The sequence below is a fragment of the Trametes versicolor genome, assembly GCF_000271585.1.
Source record: "Trametes versicolor FP-101664 SS1 unplaced genomic scaffold TRAVEscaffold_15, whole genome shotgun sequence".
Classification (NCBI taxonomy): domain Eukaryota; kingdom Fungi; phylum Basidiomycota; class Agaricomycetes; order Polyporales; family Polyporaceae; genus Trametes; species Trametes versicolor.
Window position 1 is genome coordinate 109,717 of NW_007360335.1, and position 25,743 is coordinate 135,459.

Genomic DNA, 25,743 nt, shown 5'->3' on the forward strand with positions numbered 1-25,743 from the left:
CTGCGGAGTGAACAGACAGTGCAGAGACGGGAGATCACTTATATCAATGTGCAGGCGCGAGGCGAAGCTTTCTGAGGAGATCGGATGAACGATATCGCGTGGAGAGAAATTGTGCGGAGAATCCGCCAGCAGATATGGTTCGTATTCGCTTGAACTCCGCAAAAAGAAAGGTCGGGTGGTTATCAGAGAGTTGGGGATGGTAGCACTGCCCCACGCGAAGAGGCTCTGATCAGGAATGGTCCGGATGATCTCCTCCTGGAGACGGATGAACGCGTTGTGGCCCTCGCCATAGGTGGCAGACATGTGAACGCCGAACAGTCCCATGAGCGAGTACGCGCGGTCCTCGACGCGCGTCGTCTCCCGCTGGTGAGCCCATGAGATCCTCCGCGCTACGCCAACCGAGTCCAGGGCGGCCCGGCCTGTGAGGATGCTGACGTCTACTCCGGTGATCCTCTCCAGAGTCGGAGCGAGACCTGTCTTCGTCCCCAGGAAGCGCCAGTCCCGCGTCAAAAACTCCACGCGCTCTGGCGCGATGAGCTCCTGTAACGTCCACCCGCGCTTGTGCCACCTGCTCCGCCTGAACTCAGACCTGCGATCCTGGGGCCTGTCGCCATGGGAGACGTCCGCGAGGTAGACGTAGCACATATCGGAGAGTCTGTACCACTCGAACATGGAGTTGATTGCTTCGGAGAGCTCCGCGCTGCTCGTCTTGTCGATGCAACACGCGTCGTTCCAGGCAAGCCGGTAACCGGCGTCGCGCGCGACCTTGCAGAATCCCTTAACCTTGTCTGAAAGCGCTGGGTGGGCGAAGATGGTACTCCTTTCGTGACTCTCCGTAGACGCGGACGTGTCGGAGGCGCTTGGTGGAGGTTCTTGCCAGCCTTTCTTCACAACCGCTTGGATCCTTCGTACATCGTCGTATGACTGTTCGCCGCCGTCCGTCGGATCGCGCCACACGTGGGATAGGATGGCATATGTGACCGTGCTCGGATCGGGGTGCCACTCAAATTCGCCCGTCCAAGTGTTCAAGAAGCGCGGCATGCTATCATCAGAAGTGAATTTGTATGCAAATGCAACGCGAGTTTTATGCTTACGTAGTTCCCTCTGATCCAGACCAGCACGGTACTGCTTTTGGCGAGTCGGGAGGGAGGGGGGAGGTGTTGCTGACGGCGTTCCCAGTACGCGTATGACAGATAGAAAGCTTGGGTCTTTATACAGCCCCCGCTGATACAATTCACCGGGGAAAACGATAAAGCTTTCCGATTGATGCGGAACGCCTTCTTATCTATGGGATCTGTCGAACGTCAGGCGTCGTGGGACTACAGGTGTAGGCGTCTCATTCATGAACGTACATACCGACTGGCATTCATCCTAGATACCATTCCCCTAGACCTGTGTGCGCCAGTATACGCCGCGTAAGTTGGGGAGGGAAAGACGAAAGACACCTGAACGTGCCTTTGACATGACGCCATCGCACAACCGCGACAGCATCGCATTAGGAACAGTTCGGAGTAATCCTGCCAGTCGCCCAGAATGTAGGGAAGCGGTACTGCGGAATATAGAGCCAGTCGGACGCATGCGGTATGCGAAAGGCCGCGGATGACATTCGCATGACCCCCTTGTGACAGAAAGTGTGCGGCACTCGGTGGCAGCAGGCGTGGTGGCAGATGGGTGGCGCAGTTTGCTTCGGCCCGCAGCTAGACATTCCGAAGCATGGTGGGCAGATCCTGAGGAATACATCTCAGCCTGCCGAGTCGACTGCCAGCCAAGACAGCAAGTTGTCGGTCTCCGCACAGTATCCCACGTCTGGGCGCGCAACTCACCGCCCTCGATCATGCAACACGAGTTCTGGTGGCACGAGTCCGCGGGGGAAAGCTTGAGTGTGGTGAAGGGTGCTCGGGGAGGGGTACTATTTCGCCGAAACTGTGAGCTCTGTATGCGCACAAGCCGTGCATGTACTCTCGCATTCAGGTCCGTGCGACGGAAAGAGATGATACGGGTAGTGAGTGCTCAGAGCGCACACCGCAGACACTGTAGAGGACGACTTGCTTAGACTCCGCGGTGCGCTTCGACGGCATGAAGGTCCGCCGCAGAGTACGAGATGAATCTTGCGCCGAACTGTCGTGAGGCCTGCGTAGGTCTGCGTCATGATGCTGGGCGAGAGTATGTCGCAGACGGCGATAACCAAGCTGAGCGCGCCGTCGAGAAGTGCAGACCGCGATCGTGAGCTCGAGTTCTTGGAGGATGAGATCACCGCTCGTATCGCTGCTCAGGGAGTCGATCCGCACTGTTGTCCTTCGTAGTGCCTGAACTGAGCGAAAATGATGCCCGTGTTTCCTCAACTGGGCTGTGGAGGACAGAGCGACCTCACGAGGACAGGCGTGTGTACACGGTGAGCGCTTCGTTGTGTGCGTCAGCGTATGCAATAGTCGGAGGGCGTTCAAATATGAGGACATTTTACCATGATCCTTAGTGACAGCAGTACTTATGAACCCCAGAAGCTGCCAGAGGTATCACGAGCACATGAGACTGACCCACATCACCATGGAGCGCAGCGGTACGACTGCATAGGCAGCGGAAGAGCAGATACAGACCAAACCAACGAATCGCGGGCTGAACGTGAAGGATGAGGACTGTATAATGCTTACTGGAACGAGAACCAACGCCTGAGCCTAATGTCAGATATGCGAAAAACTTGACGTCTGCCCGTTGTCGCCACACAACTCTTGAACATTCGCATGCGGGAAGAGGAACGGCACGGGGAGAACGAAGATGAGGAGTATCCAAAGCCAATAGCATGCAGCGAGTAGACCTGAACGCCAGAAGAGCTTAATAAAGTTTCTGTAGTACCGCCAAGAACCAGAACAGCGAGGACCAGCGCGCGCAAGTGATGGTGAAAGACAAGCATAAGGGCAGGGCGAAGCGCCCGGCGGTATCACTCCTCAGTATCGATGACGTCATGCATATGACTGCTCTTTGGCGTGAGCACTCTCCTGGTGTCCGACACTAGTCACGACCACGACTCCGTATGTGCTTAGCGTGCAGATACAAAAAAGGCCTGCTAGACAAACTCCAGTGCATAGTGCACTCCCCGTATACTCGGACTCAACTACCGTGCTGCGCCGCTTTTGTCTTTGCAGCATAACGACCTGGAACTGGATGATAACGGCTGTCTTTCGGGAACGCCTTGCACACGTATGCGTAGGAACGAATTTCCCATCCTCTGGTAAGGTTACCCGCCGCGGCATGCGAGTGTGTGTGCGACTTAAGGATCCGTATTTGTCTCTCGGGATGATGCTCCTTTATCATCGCCCGGCTCTCGAAGAACCCTGAGGTGGTCCTTGCATGGAGGCTTGTTCGGGAGCTTGAGCTCCTCTAGTCATTTCGGAGAGTGTGCCGTTCCAGGATCCACGGTGCTTTACGTCTTCCTACATGCCTTGTGTGAACATGTCTGCGACTCCCAAAGGATAGTGTATATCGCACGATCACCTCGAATACATAATATACGCTGCTCATAACCAGGACACGATGCAGATGGTGTCTCTATAAGCCGGGATGCATGCCCAGCACGGCGCGATCATCAGTTTACACAGGATCGCGAGCCTCCCTTTCGATTATGTTTGTAGCTTCGCCATCGAGTACGTCAGCGAACGGTGACCTCGCGCTATAACAATGGAGAAGGTACGCACCTGGGGACGCGTTGAGCGCGTCGAGTCGGGCGAACACGGTCGCCATCTGCGATACGAGAACTGAATTTTGCGACGAGAGAGCTGCCACCTGCGACGCTAGATTCGTATTCTTCGTCGTCAGAAGTGCGAGTTGCGCGCGGAGGGTGGCGTTCTCGCGTTGGAGGATATTGAAGTCGTGCTTAGTCGCGGGATGGACATCTGCGTCTTTGGGGGACATGTGTGACTGGTCGTGTTCGGGCAGGGTCAGTGGCGGAAGCTGGCGTGTCGGAGTGGTAGGGGTGACGGTAGAGGAGGAAGAGGGGGAGGAGGCAGCAGAGGCGAAGGCGGAGACATTCCCAGTCTGTTCCGATGAGGAACCCTGGGTAGGAGCGGTTTCGATCAGGGGTATGTATTCAAGGTGGTACTCCGATATGTTGATAGACAGCCAGAGATTTGAGGTCCGTCCGTCGGCGGGCTTCGCGAAGGGAAACTCTAGCGCAACCCTTATGTCCCGAGCGATGCGTGGTCGACTATCCTCTCCCCATTCACCGTCAGAATGGACGATGTACTCCGCGAGGGCGATGGTGCGCCTAGAGATGTCGAGCATGCAATGTCCTGTACGAGTAGTAGACGCGGCATGGCCGCCGTGGCGATTGGCATCGTTGATGTAGACCTTCCAGGTTCCTTGTTCGCTTTCAGCTGCGTAGAAGTCAGTAAATTGAAACTCGGAGCACGATTAAAGCCGCACCATTCACGAAGAAGCGCGCCTCTGTGTATTTGGCCGATCTGATCTCAAACTTGGTGTCGTCCGACATGTCTGTGAGGGAAAGTTGCACCTGGACGGCTTTCGGGGCTCGAGAAGAGTACCGGCCACTGCTATGTTCGAGCGTAGTCCTCAGCGTGATCTCCGTCTTCGAGTATGTGACTTGTAGAGATGAAGGGGAAAATCCTTGTGCGCGGAGGGCATCGACGCTATGGGGAGCGATGTCAAACGCGACTTGTTGATAGTGATCTGCCCGCCAGAGATCGAGTCGCGGGAGGTCATCGTCTGGTTGGAGCGACTTCAGGATCGAGGGACGTGAGAAGTGGCGAAGGAGCAGTACTTCCACAACCTTGGGCTGAAGGCGGTTCAGGATAATCGACAATGCCTCCTGGGAAAGATGGACCGTGCGATACGGTTCCTGACCAGCGACGTCCGCGCACGGAGAATGAGTCCCGACGGAAAGGCCCTGGTCATTGCCGCCTTGGTTTCGAGGGCGGTACAAGGGGAGCGCAATCGGGTGGCCGTACTCGTCTTCGCACTGTAGAAGAGCTATCCAGGTCGGATCTCCCAGCCGCCTACATCGTACGCATGCATCCCCGGTCCTCAGCTCCCGAAACGTGTCCAGAATGAGTTGTGAACCAGACAAAGGGAGACATAGAAGGCGCATACGAACGCCCTCCGGCGTGAAGACGTAATCCATTGGCGGGACATCTTCGCTCCCTCGGAGCCCTAGGGTCGTTGCGAGACGGGAGGGTGTAACGGGGGTGATGCTGCTAGCCGACGTGAAGGCGAGCGGAGAGCTCGCAAAGAGTCCTGGATAGTGTGGGCCAAGTTGCTCATGACTGCTGCTTCGTTTAGTCAGGGAATGCATCGTGCAACTGCCGCCTCCGGAGAAAATGCTTTGATCGGGGACGGTTTTCATGACTTCTTCTTGGAGACGAAGGAAGGCGTTTTCGCCCTCTCCGTAGATAGGCGACATATGGACGCCGAAGATACCCATCAAGGAGTACGCGTGGTCTTCGACACGCGTGGTCTCTCGCTTTGCGGCCCATGACAGCCTTCGCGCGACGCTGACGGACTCCAATGTAGCCCGTCCTGTGAGTATCTCGAAGTCTATCCCAGTGACCTTTTGCAAAGTCCTAGCGAGGCCCATCTTGGTGCCAAGAAAGCGCCAGGTTCCCGTCAGAAACACGAGGCGCTCGGGAGCGATGAGCTCCTGCAGAGTCCAGCCGCGCGTATGCCATCTGCTTTTCGGGAACGCAGACGAGCCCGCCTGCGGCCTATCGCCATCCCGGACGTCCGCAAGGTAGACGTAGCACATGTCCGACAGGCGGTACCACTCGTACATCGAGTTGATCGCCTCGGAGAGCTCCACGCTGTCGGTCTTGTTGATGCAGCAAGCGTCGTTCCATACGAGAAGAAAGCCGGCCTCCCGTGCGACTCGGCAGAAACCCTTGATCTTGTCCGAAAGCTTAGGGTGCGCGAAAATGGTGCCCTCTTCGCGATATTTGGTAGGCGGGGAACTGGAGATATGTGATAGGCCTTTTTTCACTGCGACTTGTATCTTCCGGACGTCGCCGTACGTCTGTTCGCCACCGTCCTCCGCACTGCGCCAGACGTGGGATAGGATGGCATATGTGACCTTCTTGGGGTCGGAATGCACCTCGAACTCGCCCGTCCAAGTATTCAAAAAGCGTGGCATTCTGCGAGCAACAGGCCTCAGTGGTAAATTACCCATATATTGAATTGGCAAGCCAACTGAGTCTCAGACTCACGTGAGTAAGTCGCGCGAACTTGCAGGGAACTTTCAACCCGAATTCTGGAGAGACTGGGGACGGAGGGATGGGGGGAAGGGCTGACAGCGTGCCCGGTACGCGTACAAGATGTGCAAGGAGTGCATGATCACTGGAACGTCAGCGCGTCAGCGCTCACTGGCTGTGGCAGTCCATATGCGTCCAAAACCGGTGCATCCACCCCGTTGTGGCAGTACGCGCAGCCGACGTTCCCCGATGGGGTTGGGCGGCTGTACATCGCGACTGCTGCGGCCTAGCCTATATACGGCATTGTCTGTAGATACGTTTCGTCTCCTAGGACTATGATTCCTGGCTAGTGGGCTCGGCGACATTTCCGGGACCTGTGTGATAGACGATCAGAGGCGCAGTGGGGCCACTACAGCGGGAGGTTACATACCTAAAGCGCCGGTGAGAAGGTCGAACCGGGCGAACATATCCGTCATCTGCGACGAGATATACGCAACTTGCATGGACAGAATGGCGTTTTCCGACGCTACGCCGGCGTTCTGCAATGTGAGTTCAGCGATCTGAGAGCTCATCGCGGAGACTTGCACCCGCAGCGCGTTCACGCTATCTTGTAGGGCATAGTGTATGTCCGCGTCTGCAGTGGGCTGTGGATAGTCGTGGGCTTCGATGCGAGTGGTCGATGACGAAGGGGGATCCGGATATTCGGACGACGACCACTGTGTCTCCGCGTGTTGAGGTGTGTCACTCCCCCCGAGCTCTTGCGATAAGTGGGACTGTTCAGTGGACGTGCATTCGACTATGTTCTGTGCAATCTCCTGAAACGAGGGCGGATGTGGCTGTATATTTAAACGTTAGCTCTCTTGGTACATGACGAATAATAACGAAAGAACGGGCGCACCACTTTTTGAGACGTGATCACGACTTCTTCCGTGCTTCGGCTACAACTCCTGTTCGCGCTCTGAGGGCCGGTGTACGTCTCAAGAGGGACGATAACATCAGGTTGAGCCGTCCCCGAGCTCCTGAGGTTCGAGTTCGACAGCCACGGGGAGAGCGGGGACTCCGCCAAGATGCCGGTGGGGCTGTCTGTTTGGAACCGTACGGGGCGGGCGTTCGCTTCGAATGGCTTCTGTGGCTGAACGGAATCCTCTTCGGAGGTCTCCGCCTGAGTAGCATCCGATATATCAACGGCTGACGTGGAAGTAGGGTTGTCCGAGTCTACCAAGGGCATCTATACACGACCCGTGACCGTCAGCTCACCGGACATGATGGTGCAAAAGAGGATCTAAGGGGTGGGTCTAAAATATACTCACCGCAGCTGCAGTCTCCAATGGTGGGTCCATGACGGGGTCGAGGATCCTGGTTGCGGGTGAGGAAAGGCCGTCGTATTCGGTCACTGGACTGCTGGAAGGACTCTCTTCGCTGACCCGATCAGGCCGTTCTGACGAATCCAAATCGCTCTCCGTGGGCCACGTAGATTCGTACTCGTCCGATAGGTCAAGGGTGAGCCAGAACTTCGTGCCGTCAGGACAATCGTATGGTACTTGGTGACTTGCGAAGGGGAATTCTAGCGCAACACGCAAGAGTCGAACCATACAAGTCCGAGTATCATCCTCCAGGTCGCCGTCGGATTGGAGTGTGTACTCGGTGAGGACGAGCGTACGCCTGACGCCCGAATAGACTCCGATAACGGACGTACTGCTGTCGATATGATCGTTGAGCTTCGAAGTGGGCTCCAGAATTTGAGGAGTGACGACGCGGAACTCGTATGGAGTGGGGGTGATGGTGTCGGACGAGGAATCAAAAGTGCGCGACTCGATGACCTTCGCACCCTGGCACTTGACCGAGCAGCACGCCTTTGTATCCAAGCTCTCCAGCTCTGTGAGGGTGAAGGTTATCTCGACGGTGTATGGGGTTCGCAAGCTGCCCCCATCGCTGAACGAAAGGGTCGTCTCTAGAACGATCTCTAGTTCGGAGCGTACGACTTGTAAAGGGGAACTGACAAAGCCGAGCACACCGAGCGCATCGATGCTGTGGGGAGCGATGTCGAAGACGACCAGATCGGTGCCAGACAGAGGCCAGGCGGGAAGCGCGAGAAAGAGAGTAAAGTGCTCCAATTGGAGCGACTTGGGGATTGAGGGCCGTGGGGCGGCGTGGTGGAAGAGTGACACTTCAGAAACCGTAGGCCGGACGTATTCCAGGAGTATCTCCAACTCCTCCGTCGCTAAACTGACAAGGCGGTAGGGACCATGATTTGGCAAGTTGTCGGTGCAGCCAAAGTGAGTCCCGATAGTAGCGCCGAAGAGTTTTCCACATTCTTGAGAGTGCCGCAGGGGGAGGGCGAGAAGTCGACCGTTCTCATCCTCACATCGAAGGAGAGCAAGCATGTCCACCTCAACTGGTAGGCGTCCGCACTGTGCGCCTGTATCCTCACTCGACCCTGTCCGTAGAGTCTCCAAAGCGTGCGACACCATTCCGGTAAGTGGGAAGCAAAGAAGACGCATATGAACACCTTGCGGAGTGAAGATGCAATGCATTGGCGGGAACTCTTCGCTCCCTTGGAGGCCTAGGGTTCTGGAGAAATGGAGGCGTGAGGCAGGAATGATGCCGCCAGACAGCCGGAAGTCACTCGATGAGCGCGCGAGTAGCCCACAGCTATGCTGGCTAGACCCATCCGGATCGCAGTCACCCAGAGTCCGCAAGGGACAACTTGTCCCCCATGCGAAGATGCTTGGATCGGGGATAGTCCTGATAATTTCCTCCTGGAGACGGCGGATTGCGTTCTCGCCCTCGCCGTAGATTGGCGGCATATGGACGCCAAAGATACCCATCAGAGAGTACGCCTGATCCTCGAGGCGCGTCGTTTGTCGCGTAGCAGCCCATGACATCCTACGTGCAACGCTGACCGCCTCCAGGGCGGTCCGGCCAACGAGGATATCGAAGTCGACTCCGGTTCGTCGCTGTAGACTCCGAGCGAGCCCCATCTTCGTGCCAAGAAAGTGCCAGGTCTGCGTCAGGAACACGACACGCTCGGGAGCGATGAGCTCCTGCAGCGTCCAGCCGCGCTCGTGCCACCTGCTCTCCTGGAACTTGGAGAAGCGATCCAAAGGCCGATCTCCATCCGGGACGTCCGCAAGGTAGACGTAACACATATCCGAGAGTCTGTACCACTCGTACATCGAGTTGATCGCCTCGGAGAGTTCTGTACTGCTCGTCTTGTCGATGCAGCATGCATCGCTCCATACGAGCCGGAAACCCGCCTTGCGCGCGACTTCGCAGAAGCTCTTGATCTTGTCCGAGAGCGCCGGGTGAGAAAAGATGGTCATCTCTTCTTGATACTTGGTCGGTGACGTGTCCGTGGCAACTGGTCCGCCAGCCCTCACAGTATCTTGAATCTTGCAGACGTCGCCGTACGACTGCTCTCCGCCATGTTTGCTATCGCGCCAAACGTGGGATAGAATGGCGTAGGTGACCTCTCTGGGATTGGGGTGCCACTCGAACTCGCCTGTCCAGGTGTTCAAGAACCGCGGCATTCTACGATGAATCATCGCGCCACGTGAGTAACATATCCTCCATGCCGGAAGCCAAACCTTACGCTATTGCTCAGGACTGGGGCACGTACAGCAGCTCCTGGAGGGTACAGGGCAGTGGTGGGAGTAGAGAGAGGTCGATAGCGCTCCTGAACGCGTCCGAGGTTTTCCGGGAGTCAACATTCCCGCCCCAAACTCAACTTTGACAGATGTTCATCCTATTTTGGAACATGTATAGGCGTCTCATAGCAGGCGATGGTGTTTCCTCTTTGATCTGGGCTGCGTGATTTTCACCCGTGGTCATCGGTGACCAGCTGGTCGACGTTGCGCTACTGAACTCCCTCGCCAGTGAAAGGGACCACATACGCCATCGCATTGACCTCGGCGAGCTCTTGCCAGCTGTACTCATCTGAATACGCGTAGGCCACAGAATGACGAACCATGGAATAGCGCTGCGCGAGATATGGGATGAGAATGACCCGGTTTCCATGGATAATGCCGGCGTACCTTTTCTTACTTAGCGCTACTCGTTGTATGGTGAGACGCGCCAGGAAGGGATGGACATCTTCCCAGACAGTATTTGAGGCAAGTATAGCTCCCTTTGGTGGCCCGGCTGATGCTCCGTGGAGTGATGGTCCCGTACGTGCGTCTCCACAAAGGTTCCTGCACTTGCGCGAACACCTTTGAGACGTCATGACGGCCTATGTTGTTAGAACCTGGTCCGCGCGAACGACGCTGGCACCATACGGGATACGATATGTACTCAACAGGTTCTCTCCGAATCATACGAAACAGCATGGAGTAGTGCGGGGCAGTTCGGGTAGCACAAACCTACTCGACCTCATCCTCGTCTACGAGGACTGGGATGGATGCCTTCCGCTTCCCTTTCAGCATCGCGGCTGCCAGGAGATCAGCATCCGAGTTCACCGGGGACGGTGAGCACGCGCTCTCCGCTGTATTCTCGTCATCGATCTTGCCCTCCGGGAGAGGCGATGGAGCCTTGGGCTGGAACACGACATCTCCGACCACGGTGCTCTTCGCGGCATTGGCACGAGGGAGTGGCGGGAGGCGTGTGCGGCTCATCGACTGTTAATGCTGATTGAAGCAATCGTTCGGAAGCCGGAGCATAATTGTACATACCTTGTGAGCTGGGCAGAGCGTCGAGGCGCGCGGAGACCGCGGACATGTTCAAAACGACATCCTGCATCTGCGACGACAGGCGGGCGATCTGCGCTCGCAGCGCGTCGTTCTCGTACCGCAACGCGGCTATGTTGTCCTCGTGCGAATTCTGGGAGGTATTACTCAGGGAGAGGTCCGGAACGGAAGGGAGCAGGCCTGCGGCGCGGCTTGGAACGTGGGCAATGGGATAACCATCGTCATGATAGATGTTGTCCTTGTCAAAACGTCTCTTGGTTTGGGAGGCATGAGCGCACTGCTGCCGTTGATTTCAAACGAAAATCTTCGATGAGCACATCTGACGCGTTCCGGGATGACTCAATGGACTCACCGCTGCCTGCACATCGTGCCTCCACGTATCCTCCGCCGAGTCCAGCTCCATAGGCATCTCCGGAGCAGCACCGCAGAAAGCAGAGCTTCCGTACGCCTCCAACTCCCAGGTGACGATACCCGGATTGAACGGAGGCACCTCGAATGACATGCTTGCCCCAGGGCCCGGCCGAGCAAGGACATCATGTGTAGTGTTTCCGTATCCTAGGGGAACCGCACACGCGCACCCTACCGGCGGCTGCATACGATCGGCCTCTGAGGGGAAGACAGTCTCCGATGGTACTGCTTGAATGGGGGCGTATGTAGCGGCCGTTGGCGGAGGTGTCGCGAGGACAGATCGTTCCGAGGGTTTGGAAGCTATCTACACGATTCCCGCGTCAGCGCATGATCAATTAGAATATATAGAATGCGATTGATAAGGATACACTCACGGAAAGCTCGGACTGCAACAACGGGGTAGCGTCATCGGAAGCTAGAGACGCCTCGTCGTCGCTCATGTCGTTGGTAAGCAGCGTGCGACTGCAGGGGCTCCCATTGCGGTTCCGGGAGAGTCGATGCGGTTCCGAGACCTCGACGGAGAGCCATAAGTCTTTGTGGTGGCGAAGCATGTTGCCTTCCACCGGGAGCTCTAGAGCGACCCGCAGGAGTCGGGTCTCGCAGGAAGCGCCCTCCCAGCCAAGGCTCGAGGGGACTAGAAAGTCCGCACTGGCGATCGTGTCGGTCGAGTTCCCGCTCGAGTATACTTCAGAGGTACTACTTTCTTCGCTATGGAACAGTAGCGAGGTATTCTTGTCCGCGGGGTTATGCCCGGGCGAAGACGTATGCTGAGAGCTGGCAGAGGTCGAATCGCGGGACGGTGCATGGTCGGTGTTCGTGATCGTAAAGCGTGCCATGGTATCCTTCATCGTCCCGTTAAGTCGTGTGAGGACAAGCTGTACTCGTATAGTTTGGACGACACCGCCTTCCTGACGCCTGTATTCGGCATTACTAGCGCAGGCGACTTGAATAGTGGTCGTCAATGTAATCTCTTCCTCCGCGCGTTGGATGTGTAAGGGCGATAGGGTTACGCCAAGGGTAGCCAGTACTTTGATACTGCGAGGGGCGATGTGGAAGGAGGCGAGCGCATCGTTGCTGTACCATTCAGGCCAGAGACAAACCCCGAAGTGCGAGAACGTGCCCCTAGGTCTCGGAGGAAGTTTTGAGTCGTGGCGGAGGAGGAAGACCTCGATAGGAGTGGGAGAGCCGACTTGCAGAGCCTCCGCTAACGCGTCCTGGGTGAGTACGACGGCGCGATACGGACAATGGAACCGTTTTCCGCAGCTAGCGACGTTTGTCGTGATGAAACGTCCACGGCGTGCCTTTCCGGATTCGAGAGTCCGACAGAGGGGCAGCGCGATGAGGCCAACGCGGTCGGCGCACTGTAGGATGGCGAGCGTGTCCGCCTGACCGAGCCGCTTGCACTCAGCGCATAGGGCTAGATGGGCTGGCTCCCACAGCTGAGCCGGGAGCTGCGGCATCTTGGTATACTCCAGACATAGAAGCCGAATACGGACGCCCTGGGGGGTAAAAAGGCTGTGGATAGGCGGGACGTCCTTGGTCCCTTCGAGGCCCAAGCGTGATGCGAGATCCGAGGGTGAGAGCAACGTCAGGTTGTGGCTGCCAACGAAGGACTTCGGACTGCGTGCGAGTAGGCCTCCGGCCGAGTAGAAGCAATCATGCTCGTCGCAGAAAGCACTGTTCAGAGGCCGCAGGAGTCCATCCGGGCCGTATCCCCAGGCAAAGATGCTGTGATCAGTAATCGTCCGAATGATCTCCTCCTGGAGACGCAGAAAGGCGTTGTCGCCTTCGCCGTAGATAGGAGACATGTGGACGCCAAATATACCCATCAGCGAGTATGCCTGGTCCTCGATGCGCGATGTCTCGCGCTCCGCTGCCCACGACATCCTCCGCGCGACATTCGCTGAGTCTACGGTCGCCCGTCCCGTGAGGATATCGAAGTCCACCCCGGTGATCTCCTCCAGAGTTGAGGCAAGCCCGATCTTCGTTCCCAGGAAGCGCCACGTACGTGTCAAGAACTCGATGCGCTCCGGCGCAATCAGCTCCTGCAGCGTCCACCCGCGTTTGTGCCATTTGCTGTCCCGGAAGCGGGAGGCGTGATCGCTGGGAACATCGCCGTCGGGGACGTCCTCGAGGTGGACGTAGCAGACGTGCGCCAGTCTGTACCACTCGTACATCGAGTTGATCGCCTCGGAGAGTTCTGCGCTGCTCGACTTGTCGATGCAGCATGCATCGCTCCATACGAGCTTGAATCCGGCCTCGCGCGCGACCGTGCAGACCCCCTTGATCTTGTCGGAGAGAGCTGGGTGGGATAGAACGTTGTAAGAGGACGTACATCGGTTCCCCAGCAGAGCGAGGGGATTGGAGACACGTTGGATGAGTGAGGGTCGTAGGGAATCGAGGCCTGTCAACTCGCTCAGCACCGCGGTTTTCTGTCTTCGCAGGCTCTCGACCATCGCGTCTTGTAGCTGTAGAACGTCCTGATACGACTGCTCTCCGCCAAGCTCTGTATCCCGCCATACGTGGGATAGTATAGCGTAGATGACTCTTTCCGGGTGATTGTGCCATTCGAACTCGCCCGTCGAGGTGTTCAAGAAACGCGGCATCCTACTGAAGGCAATCGCCACAGTCGATCAGTATGCCCTCTGCGTCTTAATAGCAGGAGAGGCTCACGGAATGGAGAAGGATGCGCGTGCTCTCAAGTAGGGAGTGAAGACGTGGAAAGCTGGGGAAAAGTCTGCGCCTGCGAGAATTCTCAACAGCGCGCCCCCCGTTTATAGCCCTTATCACTGCCAGGTTCAACATACGTTATGCCTCTGACCGTAGTCCGATATCTAGATCGACATGTAGAGCCATTGACAGAGAAGATCAGCTCTCGTCGCTGTGCGCACCCGGCAATACCCATGGGTGCGTGAGAGACGCCTTCTGCCATACCAAACTGGACATAACTCAATAACTCTATCATAACGTCGATGCTGGTATCAGGAATCTGAACAAATTGACAAAGGTGAAAGAAAACATACCAGCGTTGCGCAAGCAACGTATCGATCTGGTTTGCATGCGTTTTCGGAAGTTACCGGCAGTAGCTATAGGACGCTGGCGAGTACGACTGCGAAGCTTTGTCGACGAGATCGAAACACCAAGACGAAGATTCATGGGCGCAGGTTTCATCAAAGCTACAGGCATAGCCAGCAAGAGAGAATCCACCGAGGCTGGAAATCGTGTTTCGACCCGGACATGAGTGGAGAGAAGAAACAGCAGAGAGGCTTTAGCGCCCGAGGAAATGTGGCGAACCGTCTGCGATGACGCGACATGTGCACTGACCAGTGGCGCGCAAGCAAGTGCGAATAAGCTTGAGGTCGACGTCGACGTCGATGTCTTATTTTTATTGTTTTCATCCTGCGCCGGCCTACTAAGCCATTCGAACGACGCCGGCGGTGACGACAATATTGGGCGCACATGGCGAAAGCGCCCTCGTCCTGGCTTCATCATCCAGGAACCCGTTCAAACAAAGCACACCACAGATGTGGGAAGCGCGATAGACAATTCATTGAATACTGGTACACTATCGTAGGCGTTACACTGCTTCACGTTCAGCTGCGTAGAATCTATAGGGCGGCGCGCAGCGACTGCGGCCAAACAAAAGGTGGGGGTGACGAAGAGACAAAACGAAGAAAAGTGACAAAAGTATAAGGATACGGTGCGGGGGACGGGTGCGGCGCGAGATGATGATATGTGCGAAGGCAGGGGCATAGGGCATATGGAACAATCATAGATGCAAGTGTGGCGGGTAGGGCATATGGGCGCGCGGTGCGCGCGATGACGAGAGGGGCATATAGGACAATGGCGATGGTGTAGATGATGATGGTTTGAGGGCGCCGCGATCCCGCACCAAAAGAGAACGAAGAAACAAGAGTCGGGTATGCTGGTATCCAGGGTGAGGGGGTCGGTCGTGACTTATTGCGCGGGTGCGTGGGAGCTATACTGCGGCAGGACGTGCTCGAGGTGGACCTTCTCGATCTTCGCGTCGACGGGCTGAGCCTGCTGCTGCTGGACCATCGACGCCGCGACGGGGCGCCGGAACTTGCGCGGTTGCGGGCGCGGGACTGCGTTCGGCTGGCCCGTCGCGTGCGCGAGGCCGGTGAGGAGCATGTCCCAGCTCCAGTCGATGGCAAGCCAGATGCGCTTGTCGCTAACGCCGAGCTGGCACGCATTCTGCCAGAGCCCGATAACGTGCTTGAGCATCCTCACGATCGCCCAGGGCTGGTAGCGCGCGGCGAGCCGCTTGCCCGTCTCGATGATGTAGTGCGGGTTCTTCGGGTGCGGGTTCGCCGCGGTCGGCAGCGTGTACGCGGGCTTCTGCACGGGCACGAGCTCATCGAGCAGCCGCGAGACCTTGTGCGTGTACATGCCGTAGATGAGCTGGTGGAACGAGTCGACGTGCGCGACCGGGAGCGGGATGACGGGGAGGGTGAGCTCCGTGCCCTCGGCGCCGCCGCTGTTCACGACGACGCGCTTGCGCTCGGCCGCGGGGTTCGAGGGCATGGGGAACCAGTTCGCGCAGTGCGCGGCGAGCACGAGGTTGTGCACGGGCACCAGGCGCACCTTGCGCCGGCCCGTCGCGGGGTCGATACCGTGGAGCGGGCCTGCGGTGGGGTTGGGCGCGTCCCACACCGCGAGGGCGTGGGTGGGGAAGGAGCTTGGGAGTCGGGATGCGGCAGCCATCATAGTGTGGTCGGCGATGACGACCTTGAGCTCGGTGGGGAGGGTGTTCCCTAGGGGCGCGGTGTCGAAGGTGGCGCCTTGGACGAGTTGCCACATGCTGAAAACATTGTCAGGAGGCAGCGCGCGGAAGCACAAAGAATGAATACGCACTTGTGACCTGTTACGTCCAGTCCGCGCAGAATGTACTTGTGGGGAACACCCACGACGCCCTCCCCGCACGAGTCGATGTTCGTGCGGTTGAAGGGCTGAGGGAAGTATGGAGGGCGCGCAAGCCATCGCGGGAACTCCAAGAAGGAACCGACAGGAGGCTGAGGCGCCGCTGCGGGTTGAGTCGCCTCAGCGGGTTTTTGCTGGGGCTCCATGACAGGGGGAAGCGCCTCCACGACAGGCTCGAGCTTGAGAGGGGCGGGGCAGAACTGGGTTTTGCTCGCGCGCCGTTGCGCGTTCTGCAGAGACTTGCGCAGGGCAAGGGAGCCGCTGACAACGCGGGCGCGCCGTCTGCGCGAGGCCTCGCGGGCCGAAACAAGCGCTTCGGCCTTCTTCGTGTGACCGGAGCCCAGCGTGGGAGGCATGTTCTCAGCATTTGAGGACTTGCGCATGAGGAAGCGTTTGCCGGCGGGGTGAACGAGGGCGGACATAGCGGCGAGGGAGGAGGGCTAGCTGAGGGGAGGCAGAGGTGGTTAAGAGATGGACGTTGGGCTAGAGGGGATGGAGGGGGAGAGTATATGTAGCAGCCATGTTCAGTTGCCTTTACGTAACGATTGCCTGCAATTGCCTTCTTTCTGCCGCGTCGCATATTTGCTGGCGTTGTTGGTGCTTTGTACAAATTTGCCGTTTCAGGCAACTCTTTATGCCACAGTTCCCTCTCCCGGCGGCTCTCTCGCTTGCTCCTCGCAATCCAACTGCAATCCGCTATACCTGGCTTTTGTCTTCGGCTCTGGATCCCGCAATCGCTCCTCAGCGTCCTCGGATGATGACAACGGCCCTGCATCGCATGGGCTTGTATCACCGCCTGACCTTGTCGCTGACAATGGCAACGCAGCGGCTCAACGGAGGCGACAATAATGGTGCATCTGAACTGTCTTGCTGGGTCCGGATACGGTGGCTGCTTTCCTGGGCTCGACGTGCTTGGGCGGAGAGGTGGGATTGTGAGACAATACGGAGGCCTGGAGATCGCATGGATATCGCGTTGGGGCACTGCGGCACGCCGGTATGTCACCATTTGGTACTGCGATCCGCGTCCATCCTTCAAGCCAACAAGGGCTTACACTAGCCTGGGTCTCCAAAATCTTGCAAAATCTTTGACCCATATGCTCCCCACATGTCCTCCTGGCATTGTTGTGAAAGCTCCAGGAATGTGGGACTCTCCGCAGAGGAATATTATCACCAATACTGGCACTCCGCTTCCTGGGGAGTCTCTGGAGCCAGATAACTGTCCGTTCTCTTCATCCTTGTTCTTCAAGACATTTCCAGATGCAATTTCCTACTTCCCCGCCTTCGTCGTTAAATTCCTCTTGCTCGTCCTCGAAGACCTGCTGCCGGCTCCATCGCAACATATTTTCTCCTTCGCCGTGGCACAGGATCCCGCATCCACCACTGTATCCTCCAAATCTCCTATCGGGCGACATCCGCATTGTCAAAGTCCATTCTGGGTGTCATCTTGAGCGGCCGACTCCATTTGGTACGTCCCGTATGTTTTCTTTCGTCCGTGGCGGCCGGCGCCACTCCATATATGCGTCGCCATGAAGCCATTGTCTCCTGTTGTTGGTGAAGCCATGATCAATCGGCTTGTCCTAGTACCGGATCGTGTCTTCGCCCATTGTCCCATGCGATGTAAAGTTGCGTGCTCCCAGTCTCCTCTGGACATGTCATCCTCGGGAGGCCGATGTTGCAATGCTCTTTGGTTATTCGGGGCATACTTTCCTCTAGCGAACACAGCGCACATACATATCTTCCAACGGCTGACAGGGCAACGCGCCCGGTCAGCCGTTAGGAAGTACGATACGATCCCGTTGCTGGTATGGGCTTTGCTTGTATGACAGGCCGTTCTCCATTCGGGTCTCCGCCGACGACAGACAGTCGTACACTAGCTGGACGACCTTCGATATGCTCCCAAATAGCGGAGAGCACTCTGCGATCGACAACCGGCGGCGGGCGGGCGCTTGAGACGGGACATGGCTAACGCCCACAGCGATTGGTCCATCGTACCGTCGCACGCAAGCAAACGATGTCTACGTCTCCCCTTACCTCTGTGCAGACTATGGTCCATAGCTGCGAGGTCGTTTAAGCTTCTTTTACGATCGAGGATCGTCTCCTTTGCGTGTCAAGTTTAGCCACACCTCGGAGACGATGTCCTCGATCGAACGTACGATATCGGGAGAAATGGTGAAATGTGCGCATGTTCGATACCGGGAGTACGCACCTTTTCCCCAGGATAACCTACCTTGTCGTACATGGTGAATCAGCCGGATGTCCTATGCCCCCGCGTCGCTGCGGTCGTCTCCCGTCGGTCGTCGTCCGGGGTGGCCGATCGCGGTGTTTGGACGTCAATGATGCTTGGAGGGAGACGTCGAAGGGTTGTCGACTGCGCCGGACTCTTATTGGGGTCTGGTGCGGTGAGCCCGGAGGCTAGAGACTGGTGGCTAAGTTGGGCCTCCGCTCGTCGTCGCGGGCTGGACGCGGTGCGCGGTGTGAGCCGATATGTCCCGAAGATGGACATGCCTCGCGACAGGAGACGTCGGCGCCGGGAGGCATGCAAAGCGAGATGGAGAGGATGGAGAGATGGGGTCCGGGAGGGGCGGTGGCTGGGCCGGAGTGGAGGTAAGAGCAGAGAATGGGGGGGATGGCCAGCCACCGCGATCGACGCCTTGTTCTTATACCCCTGTGCAACAATGGAACGCGTGCGGGGCGGTCGTCGGGGTGCGAAATGCGCAGTGCTTGGTTATGTTGAATCGGGAGGTCCTTCCGAGTTGGGTAGGTCGGCTGGGATGGGGCTAAGCGTCGTCCGGTATCGCGTTGTCGAGACCTTCAACAGGATGTTTCTACTGGACTGGTCGCCTTTCGAGGTACGTGGACATGCGTTGACGAGTGGACGGGCTAGATGTGGAGGATCGTGGGAAGGTGCTTGGACTGGGATAGCTAGGATCGAGGAGTTGGTACCTCGAATATCATCGCATGCTTTCCTTTGCCATCGTCATATCCCCTTCCGCCCCTCCGGATTACCCGTGTTGCATGGCGCGTACGACATGTGTGTATCCATCTTCGTCCATCGACATGTAATTAGATCTGAGGCGAGAAGGAGACGAAAATTAGGTAGCGCAGCTACGCTTGCAATTGGCCAGCCACAATGACGCAGCGCCAGGACAAGCACGCGCAAACAGCGCGACGCGTCTGTGTATGGGGTCACGTGAGCGCGGTAGAGTTGGAATGCAGGCGGTTGCTCTCGTTCAACTCCAACCATCTCCCGCCCTCCGCCGCAGCCCGCCCCCGCCAGCCGCCCCGACTACTCGCCCGACACTCCTGGGCCTACTCTTCGCTGCTAGACCTACACAGAGAGCTCTCGATACAGATCTCCATTGGCTTAGATGCGGACACACTCCTGATGGCAACCACCACGCAAATTCTATTCAACTCGCCCGCGCTGCACTCGCTTAAGCGGGACCAGCTCGTGAAGCTATGCAAGACCCACTCTCTCAAGGCGAACGGCAAGAACGTCGAACTTATCGAGCGCCTCAAGCAACACGCGCAAGCCCTCCCGCCCGACGCGCTCTCCGCGCCGTCCTTCGACGATGAGATGGACGTGGAGGAAGACCTCCCTGGGGGATTCCCCGGTGACTCCGCGGCACAGGGAGGAGAGGAAGAACAGGACGAAGACTACGCGATGCAAGACGTGATCATGAACTCGCGCTTCGGGATCCCGCGCCCGAGCGAGCAGTGGGAGGTCGTGATGGACGACATCGCGGAGGTGGACGAGAGCGGAATGGGCACGATGTCCTCCAAGGGCAGCCTACGCACCGTTTCGAATGGCGAGTTTGGCACACATACATCCAAGGGTGAGTCGCGTTCTGTTTGCCTTTGATATGCAATGCATCGAACTGCGCCGGAGTTGTTTCCTTTCGACGCCCCCCGGTCTTGATAGAGCGGGCTAGTACTGTGCAGAAAACTCAATGTGATGGTCTTGAGCGTCGCACAAGCGGACACACACATAGAGGTTTTGTGGCTGACAGCGGAACGTTACCTTCTGTCCTGGGGGTCAGCATGGGAGGCTGACCTCAGATCATGACCTTCGTAGCCAGCCTCCAGATCGCGCTGGAGGTTGAGTGTCAGCCGCAGGATGGCAGGTTAACGCATAGGACCATATGTTGCAACAGCTTAGCTCGTTAGGTGCATTAAGGTACAAAGGGAAACAATGACTTAGGCAGCGGAAATTAGTGTCAATGTATCACTGATACTTTTCTGGCACGTCTTTATTCCCTTTTGAACTGGAGTGCTGTGAGATCCTGCGGAGCTCATCGTACTCCACTCTATTCTTTACCTTCCGAGACAGTACCTGCGCCGCCAAACATCCGTTATTCATGGCCGTTCTGTCTTGATTGTTTATGATCGACGCCCACTCCACGGTCGAGGCTCTATATTTTATCTTGCCTCGCGCTCTTCGCGTGTTTTCCCCGTGGTCGTACCATGAACCACTGATGTACTCACCATGCCTCGCACCTCCCCGAAATCACCAGGTTCTGTTACTTCATCGCTGAAAGCTTTCGCAACCTCCCTCGGGATCAAACGCGCAGTGAGCAAGTCCGCGTGCAACCAAGATAACGATGATGGGTCCGTCAACAGCAAGGAGAGGAATCCTGTGTCCTTTTCTCCCGGCAAGCTCTTCTCCACGCGTGCCCGCGACTCTCTTGCGGACCATGCCACCCCATACTCCCATATCCCGCCCTCCGACTCACTCCCAGAGACGGACCACTTCAAGTTCTCTACTCCCGATGCAAGCATGCTTGGACTCGAAGACGATGAGGATGGTGAGAACGCCCCGGTACCGGGCACCTCTAATCGCGCCGGCAGGCCCGCCCCACTGGGGGCCCGCCTCAGCATGGGCGTCGGCCAGAGCACCATCCGCCTCGTAACCGTGCCCTCCGCTCCGCGCTTCGAGGATCCCTACCTGATGAGCCCTCCCCGCCTCGCCGCCATCCAGCCCGACTTCGACATCAAGATGGGTACACCGAGCGCGGGACGCATCCTGAGTGTGTGGCCGGCGTCTCCGCGTACGGCCGGTGCGGACGTTGGCGACGGCGGCGCGGAGCGGCTGTATCCTCGGCTCCCGCTTGCGGACCTCCAGGCCGCACGCGACGGTGGGGATGATGATGAGGACGCGCCGATGCCGGGTGGCATGTTCGCGTCAGCCTCCACCCCCGCGAGGACTCCCGCCCGCACCAGGACGACCACCGACGCCACGATCACCGCTGGTACTCCTCGCACGACGAGTACGCCTCGCCCGGTCGACGAGCCAGATATGTTCTCCCCTTCCAAGCCCACCGCCCCCGTCGTCGCCGCCGCCGTGCCACACGTCGGCGTCGAGCGCCCGTCCATCCCGCGCAGCGCCCCCTTCCTCTTCGGCTCTCCGCTTCCGCGGCGAGACACCCCGAAGACTGCGCTCAGCGCCGAGTCAGACGCGGGCGTGTCCAACGTCGCGTTCGAGGGCGCCGCGAAGTCCGTGCTCGAGGAGATGCACCGGCGGCTCGCGGAGGCGCAGAAGGAGAAGGAGAAGAACGGCGAGGCGCGGCCCGCACCCCCAACACAGACCGCGGGCGCCAGCATCTTCGGCGGGCTGCTGTTTGGTGCTGGGGCCTCGGCGGCAGGCGGTGGCGGCGAAGAGAGCGCGGCGGACCGCTATGCGAAGGCGCACGAGGCGCAATTCGCGAAGATGGATTCGATTGCGAACCACTACGCGGCGCGGCGGCCCGCTGGCAACACGCGCAAGCGCAAGTCGGAGGCGCTGGGCGCTGGGGCGCGCGCAGGCCAGAAGAGGCGCAGCAGCGCTGCGGGGACGCGCGTCATCAGCAACGGGGCGCGCAAGCGCGGCGTGCCCGGGGGCTTCGGCGCCGACGAGGAGGACGAGGAGAGCGACGTCGAGGAGGAGGGAGAGGCAGGCGGAGAGAAGGCGAGCGAGCGCGATGAGGACGACATGGGCGCGCGGCGGTCGAGCAAGCGGATGCGCATCGCGGAGGGCTGGGACGTCCATCGTGGGCAGCGCGTGTCGCTCGCGCCGCCGCTGCCGCCTGCGGCGGAAGAGAAGAAGGCGCGGGAGCGGGACGCGGTGAAGCGTGAGCTCGATGCTGCGAAGGCGCGTCGTCGGAGCAGCCGTGGACGCGTTAGTATGGGTGGGAACGCCGCCCCGCCTGGTAAGTTGTTTTCGTGTTATGCATTCCCGTGGGCGGGGACTGATGTGGGGTTGTGTTGCAGCCAAGGGCAAGGCATCCAGATTCGGGTTCCTGTCGTCTGCGAAGTCGATCGTGAAGAATGTGTGGGGCTTTGGCGGGAAGACGAAGACCGCCGCGAACGAGAAGGCGCCTCCCTCGAGCATCCCTGTGCCGAAAGCAGCAGCCCCCGTGGTCCCAACCAACCAACCCAAGAAGTCGGATGTACAGAACCTGGGGAAGGGTGCAGTGCCCGCACCGGTCAACGCGGTCCCCGCACAGAGCGGGCGGAAACCCTCTGGCACGCACTCGCGCATCCCTTCGGTTTCGTCTACGACGAGCAAGATGCTACACCCTTCCAGCGCAGCGGATGCAAAGACGATTGGAACGGTCAACTCGGCGCGGTCGAGTACCTCGCGCGCTCGGTCGCCGATCCCGTCCTTTGCGCAGGCCCCTCCTGCTGCGTCGCGGCCCAGCAGCATCGCAGGGACCGCGAGGTCGCGCACGAGCAGCACGGCGGGTACCGCTACGTCTACTTCTCGCCAGGCGTCGCGGACGTGCACTGTGTCGTCGATGGGCACTCGGTCTAGTCTTGTGTCTGGCGGCTCCACCGCTGTATCATCCATCGGAACGCATCGGAGCGTTGCCAGCACCAGTACGCTCGCTTCCACAAGCTCGAAGACGGACAAGGAAGCGAAGGATCAACCGAGCATGCGCAAGAGGACCTCGTCGCTCCTAGCCCCGACCGCAAGTTCTCTGGCCAAAGTGAACGCAGCGATGAGGCCCTCCGTGTCTGGACGCACCTCCGGTCTCCCATCCGTCTCAGAGAAGCAGTCTTCGATTCCCAGGGCCTCTAAATCCCCCATCGCAGGCAGGCGAATGTCTCCAATATCCCCGCCAAGCAAGAGTATATTCAGCCAACCCTTGGATGGCTTTGGCAGCCCAGGCGCACCGTCGTCCCCAGCATACCACCCGTCCCTCGGCGCAGCCGCCTCCACGCTCTTCTCAAACATCGAGGACAGCTCCCCATCCAAGATCCCGCGCCCCGCCGTGCTCCCCCCGAAGCCGAAGGCGCTCGTCGCGCGCAAGCCGCGCATCTCGCGCTCGCGCGTCATCGCGAAGGTCGGCGCGCAGCGGGCCGCTGCCGCGCAGGGCTCCGCGTCGTCGCCGACGGGGCGCACGCGCTCGAGCTTCGGCGCGCGCAAGTCGTTTGGGGGCGTCAAGTCGGGGCGCGCGAGCGCGGGCGCGGAGGGCATGCGTGGGGCGGCGAAGAAGCGCGCGCGACAGAGTGAATATATGAGGCGGAAGAGTCGGGGTGCGGCGGACGGTAACGCTTGAGCGTGAGGAGATGTCGTGCGTTGCTTCTGTGAGGTGTGGTTCTGCGTTGACGTTGCCTGCTCGGTCTTTATCACGATATTGTAGCATCTTCTGTCCAGTGCGCATCGGACATTCGAGACTCGAGACTGTACTATTTCTCCTAACTCTTTCGTTTGATCTTGTACTCTATTTCTGCGAAGAATACTATGTCCGCACTGGTTGCGGGGACGTGTCCATGACTCGTTTATGAGGTGCGCGACTGGTCGCTCTAGTCCTCATCGTGTAGTGATCTATACTTCCGTAACTCTGGGTCCTGCAACAACTTCTGCATCACGTCCCGGGCGAGGTGCAGCGACAAACACACGGTCTCGTCGTACCAGCGTCCGGCTCCTCCGCCATTCGCCTTCCCTACCAAGGGGCCGGCCTCCATGATGTGAATGCACCCGTCCATGTTGGGGATGAACGCGTCCACGTAGCGCGGAGGCGCGCCCACGCCGAAGTCGACCCCGTATACGTCGAGGTCCTGCCACGACGTGACGACGGAGTGCTGCCGCCCGTCCATGCTAGGCATGACGGCATCGATGTAGGGCGGACGCGCGCCCGTCCCGAAGTCGAGCGCGTAGACGTCGAGACTTCGCCAGCAGGTGTAGGCGGCGTTGCGTCGGCGGAGGAAGGCGTGCCAGTAGCGCTGCGGGTCCACCTGGTGCGCGAGATCGTGCATGAACGCTCCGAGGGTCTCTGGGGTGAACTTGGAGACGGTGGAACGGATCGCGAGTGCGCCGGGGGATGTGGAGGTGGAAATCTCGTCTGCAGGGAGGGAGACACGAGCGAGGACGATGGGAGAGCCGGCAAACCCATTGGGTAGAGGTGGGGAGAGGCGGGTCCGGACACCCACGGTGACGATCATATGCACGGGGCTCGAGTCGTCCTTCATGCTGCGTGCACGGATAATGAGCCTCCAGATGAAGGCGAGCAGGGCGTCGAAGCGACTGATTCGGAACCCCGCGGGTATGTTGGCGGATGCGTCCTCCCAGATTCGCTGCACCTCAACGGGATGAAGGTACACAAGAAAATGGGCCACAGGTGCATCACGTTCGGCATCGTCTGCGGCCAGCGATTGTGCCGGGGCGAGGGAGCTCCAGTCGTGTTTGATGATGGGGAGCGAACGCGATATACGGATGATATCAGGGTTGGGAGCGACGCCGTCGATGTCTCCGGAGGCCGCTCGGTCAACTAGACGCGGTTCGAAAACGACTGGTAGTGCAGGTGGCAGTTGGTTGTTGATCAGGGAACGATGTACGGAGGCCCAGTTCTTCGCAAACTGGATCAGTGTAGTCGCGTCGGCCAGTGCATGAGCGATCCGGAGAGCGACTCCCATCCCGCCGCATGCGAATGTGGTGAGTTGGACACAGACGGATGGCTTTCCGGTGTAGTCCGCGGGGTTGTACAGGGCGAGTTCGGTGGGGTAGAGTAGCTGGGTGGATGGGAACTGGTCTGCGCACCAGGCGCCACTTTCGAGACGAGTCTTGCTCTCCGGGACGAGGGAGGCAAGAGTTGCGGAGCAATGCGCGACGATGAGCTCGATTCCCGGGTCGTTGACAGACCCGTAGGTTACAGACGCGCGACCACGGCGGTCGGGTTTCCCGTTACTCGAGTCGTGCGCTATCCACTGGAGCTGACCGACCCACTGAGGGTAAGCGTTGAGGGTTGTCCGCAGGGACCTTGTGAGGGCGGGTATGGAGAGTGCGTCGGACGCCTTCGCGTTTTCCGATGGCTTGTCATAGTACCATGCGGCGTTGGTCATTGCAAAACGTATGACCGTAGCATCGAGAATGGAGAGCGGGATTGTGTGGACATTGTCGACGTTACGTTGCTCCGGCAGAATGCGCGTCCGCGAGATCAGCTCCAGAAGGGGATCTATCAATTATACGAAAATTGGTGAGCCGTTGGAGTCGAATAGTCAGTGATTCGAGAGAGCTCACTGGCAAGTGCTGTGGACATCTT

General features: G+C 58.6%; 9 protein-coding genes across 9 annotated transcripts; 1 reads left to right on the forward strand and 8 right to left on the reverse strand.

Annotated features, from left to right (window-relative positions):
* Positions 1-210: 210 nt before the first annotated feature.
* Positions 211-1,041, reverse strand: TRAVEDRAFT_136174 (HET-domain-containing protein; the record flags this gene model as incomplete). Its single annotated transcript, XM_008046874.1, has 2 exons — positions 211-831; positions 913-1,041. Coding segments are annotated over 2 exons (750 nt in total), but the record flags the coding sequence as incomplete, so codon positions are not given.
* Positions 1,042-3,585: 2,544 nt separating this feature from the next.
* On the reverse strand, positions 3,586-6,133 carry TRAVEDRAFT_53939 (HET-domain-containing protein; the record flags this gene model as incomplete). The annotated part of the gene is made up of 3 exons (XM_008046875.1): positions 3,586-3,626; positions 3,690-4,367; positions 4,417-6,133. 3 exons carry the CDS (start codon positions 6,131-6,133, stop codon positions 3,586-3,588), a joined length of 2,436 nt encoding a protein of 811 aa, XP_008045066.1.
* A 391-nt stretch (positions 6,134-6,524) lies between these two features.
* On the reverse strand, positions 6,525-8,662 carry TRAVEDRAFT_24688 (uncharacterized protein; the record flags this gene model as incomplete). The annotated part of the gene is made up of 4 exons (XM_008046798.1): positions 6,525-6,565; positions 6,622-6,964; positions 7,090-7,419; positions 7,502-8,662. 4 exons carry the CDS (start codon positions 8,660-8,662, stop codon positions 6,525-6,527), a joined length of 1,875 nt encoding a protein of 624 aa, XP_008044989.1.
* A 237-nt stretch (positions 8,663-8,899) lies between these two features.
* On the reverse strand, positions 8,900-9,721 carry TRAVEDRAFT_136235 (HET-domain-containing protein; the record flags this gene model as incomplete). Its single annotated transcript, XM_008046876.1, has 2 exons — positions 8,900-9,526; positions 9,593-9,721. Coding segments are annotated over 2 exons (756 nt in total), but the record flags the coding sequence as incomplete, so codon positions are not given.
* An 828-nt stretch (positions 9,722-10,549) lies between these two features.
* Positions 10,550-12,741, reverse strand: TRAVEDRAFT_24689 (uncharacterized protein; the record flags this gene model as incomplete). The annotated part of the gene is made up of 4 exons (XM_008046799.1): positions 10,550-10,737; positions 10,859-11,006; positions 11,226-11,585; positions 11,656-12,741. 4 exons carry the CDS (start codon positions 12,739-12,741, stop codon positions 10,550-10,552), a joined length of 1,782 nt encoding a protein of 593 aa, XP_008044990.1.
* Positions 12,742-12,882: 141 nt separating this feature from the next.
* TRAVEDRAFT_136164 (HET-domain-containing protein) lies at positions 12,883-13,887 on the reverse strand (the record flags this gene model as incomplete). The annotated part of the gene is made up of 2 exons (XM_008046877.1): positions 12,883-13,563; positions 13,705-13,887. Coding segments are annotated over 2 exons (864 nt in total), but the record flags the coding sequence as incomplete, so codon positions are not given.
* Positions 13,888-15,066: 1,179 nt separating this feature from the next.
* On the reverse strand, positions 15,067-16,296 carry TRAVEDRAFT_156647 (uncharacterized protein). The gene is made up of 2 exons (XM_008046878.1): positions 16,140-16,296; positions 15,067-16,083 (listed from the first exon to the last, which is right to left on the reverse strand). Exon 2 carries the CDS (start codon positions 16,007-16,009, stop codon positions 15,239-15,241), a length of 771 nt encoding a protein of 256 aa, XP_008045069.1. The 5' UTR covers positions 16,010-16,083; positions 16,140-16,296; the 3' UTR covers positions 15,067-15,238.
* Positions 16,297-19,607: 3,311 nt separating this feature from the next.
* Positions 19,608-23,760, forward strand: TRAVEDRAFT_40763 (uncharacterized protein; the record flags this gene model as incomplete). Its single annotated transcript, XM_008046833.1, has 3 exons — positions 19,608-20,058; positions 20,737-22,407; positions 22,469-23,760. 3 exons carry the CDS (start codon positions 19,608-19,610, stop codon positions 23,758-23,760), a joined length of 3,414 nt encoding a protein of 1,137 aa, XP_008045024.1.
* A 247-nt stretch (positions 23,761-24,007) lies between these two features.
* TRAVEDRAFT_53943 (uncharacterized protein) lies at positions 24,008-25,740 on the reverse strand (the record flags this gene model as incomplete). The annotated part of the gene is made up of 2 exons (XM_008046879.1): positions 24,008-25,656; positions 25,722-25,740. 2 exons carry the CDS (start codon positions 25,738-25,740, stop codon positions 24,008-24,010), a joined length of 1,668 nt encoding a protein of 555 aa, XP_008045070.1.
* Between the last annotated feature and the right edge of the window lie 3 nt (positions 25,741-25,743).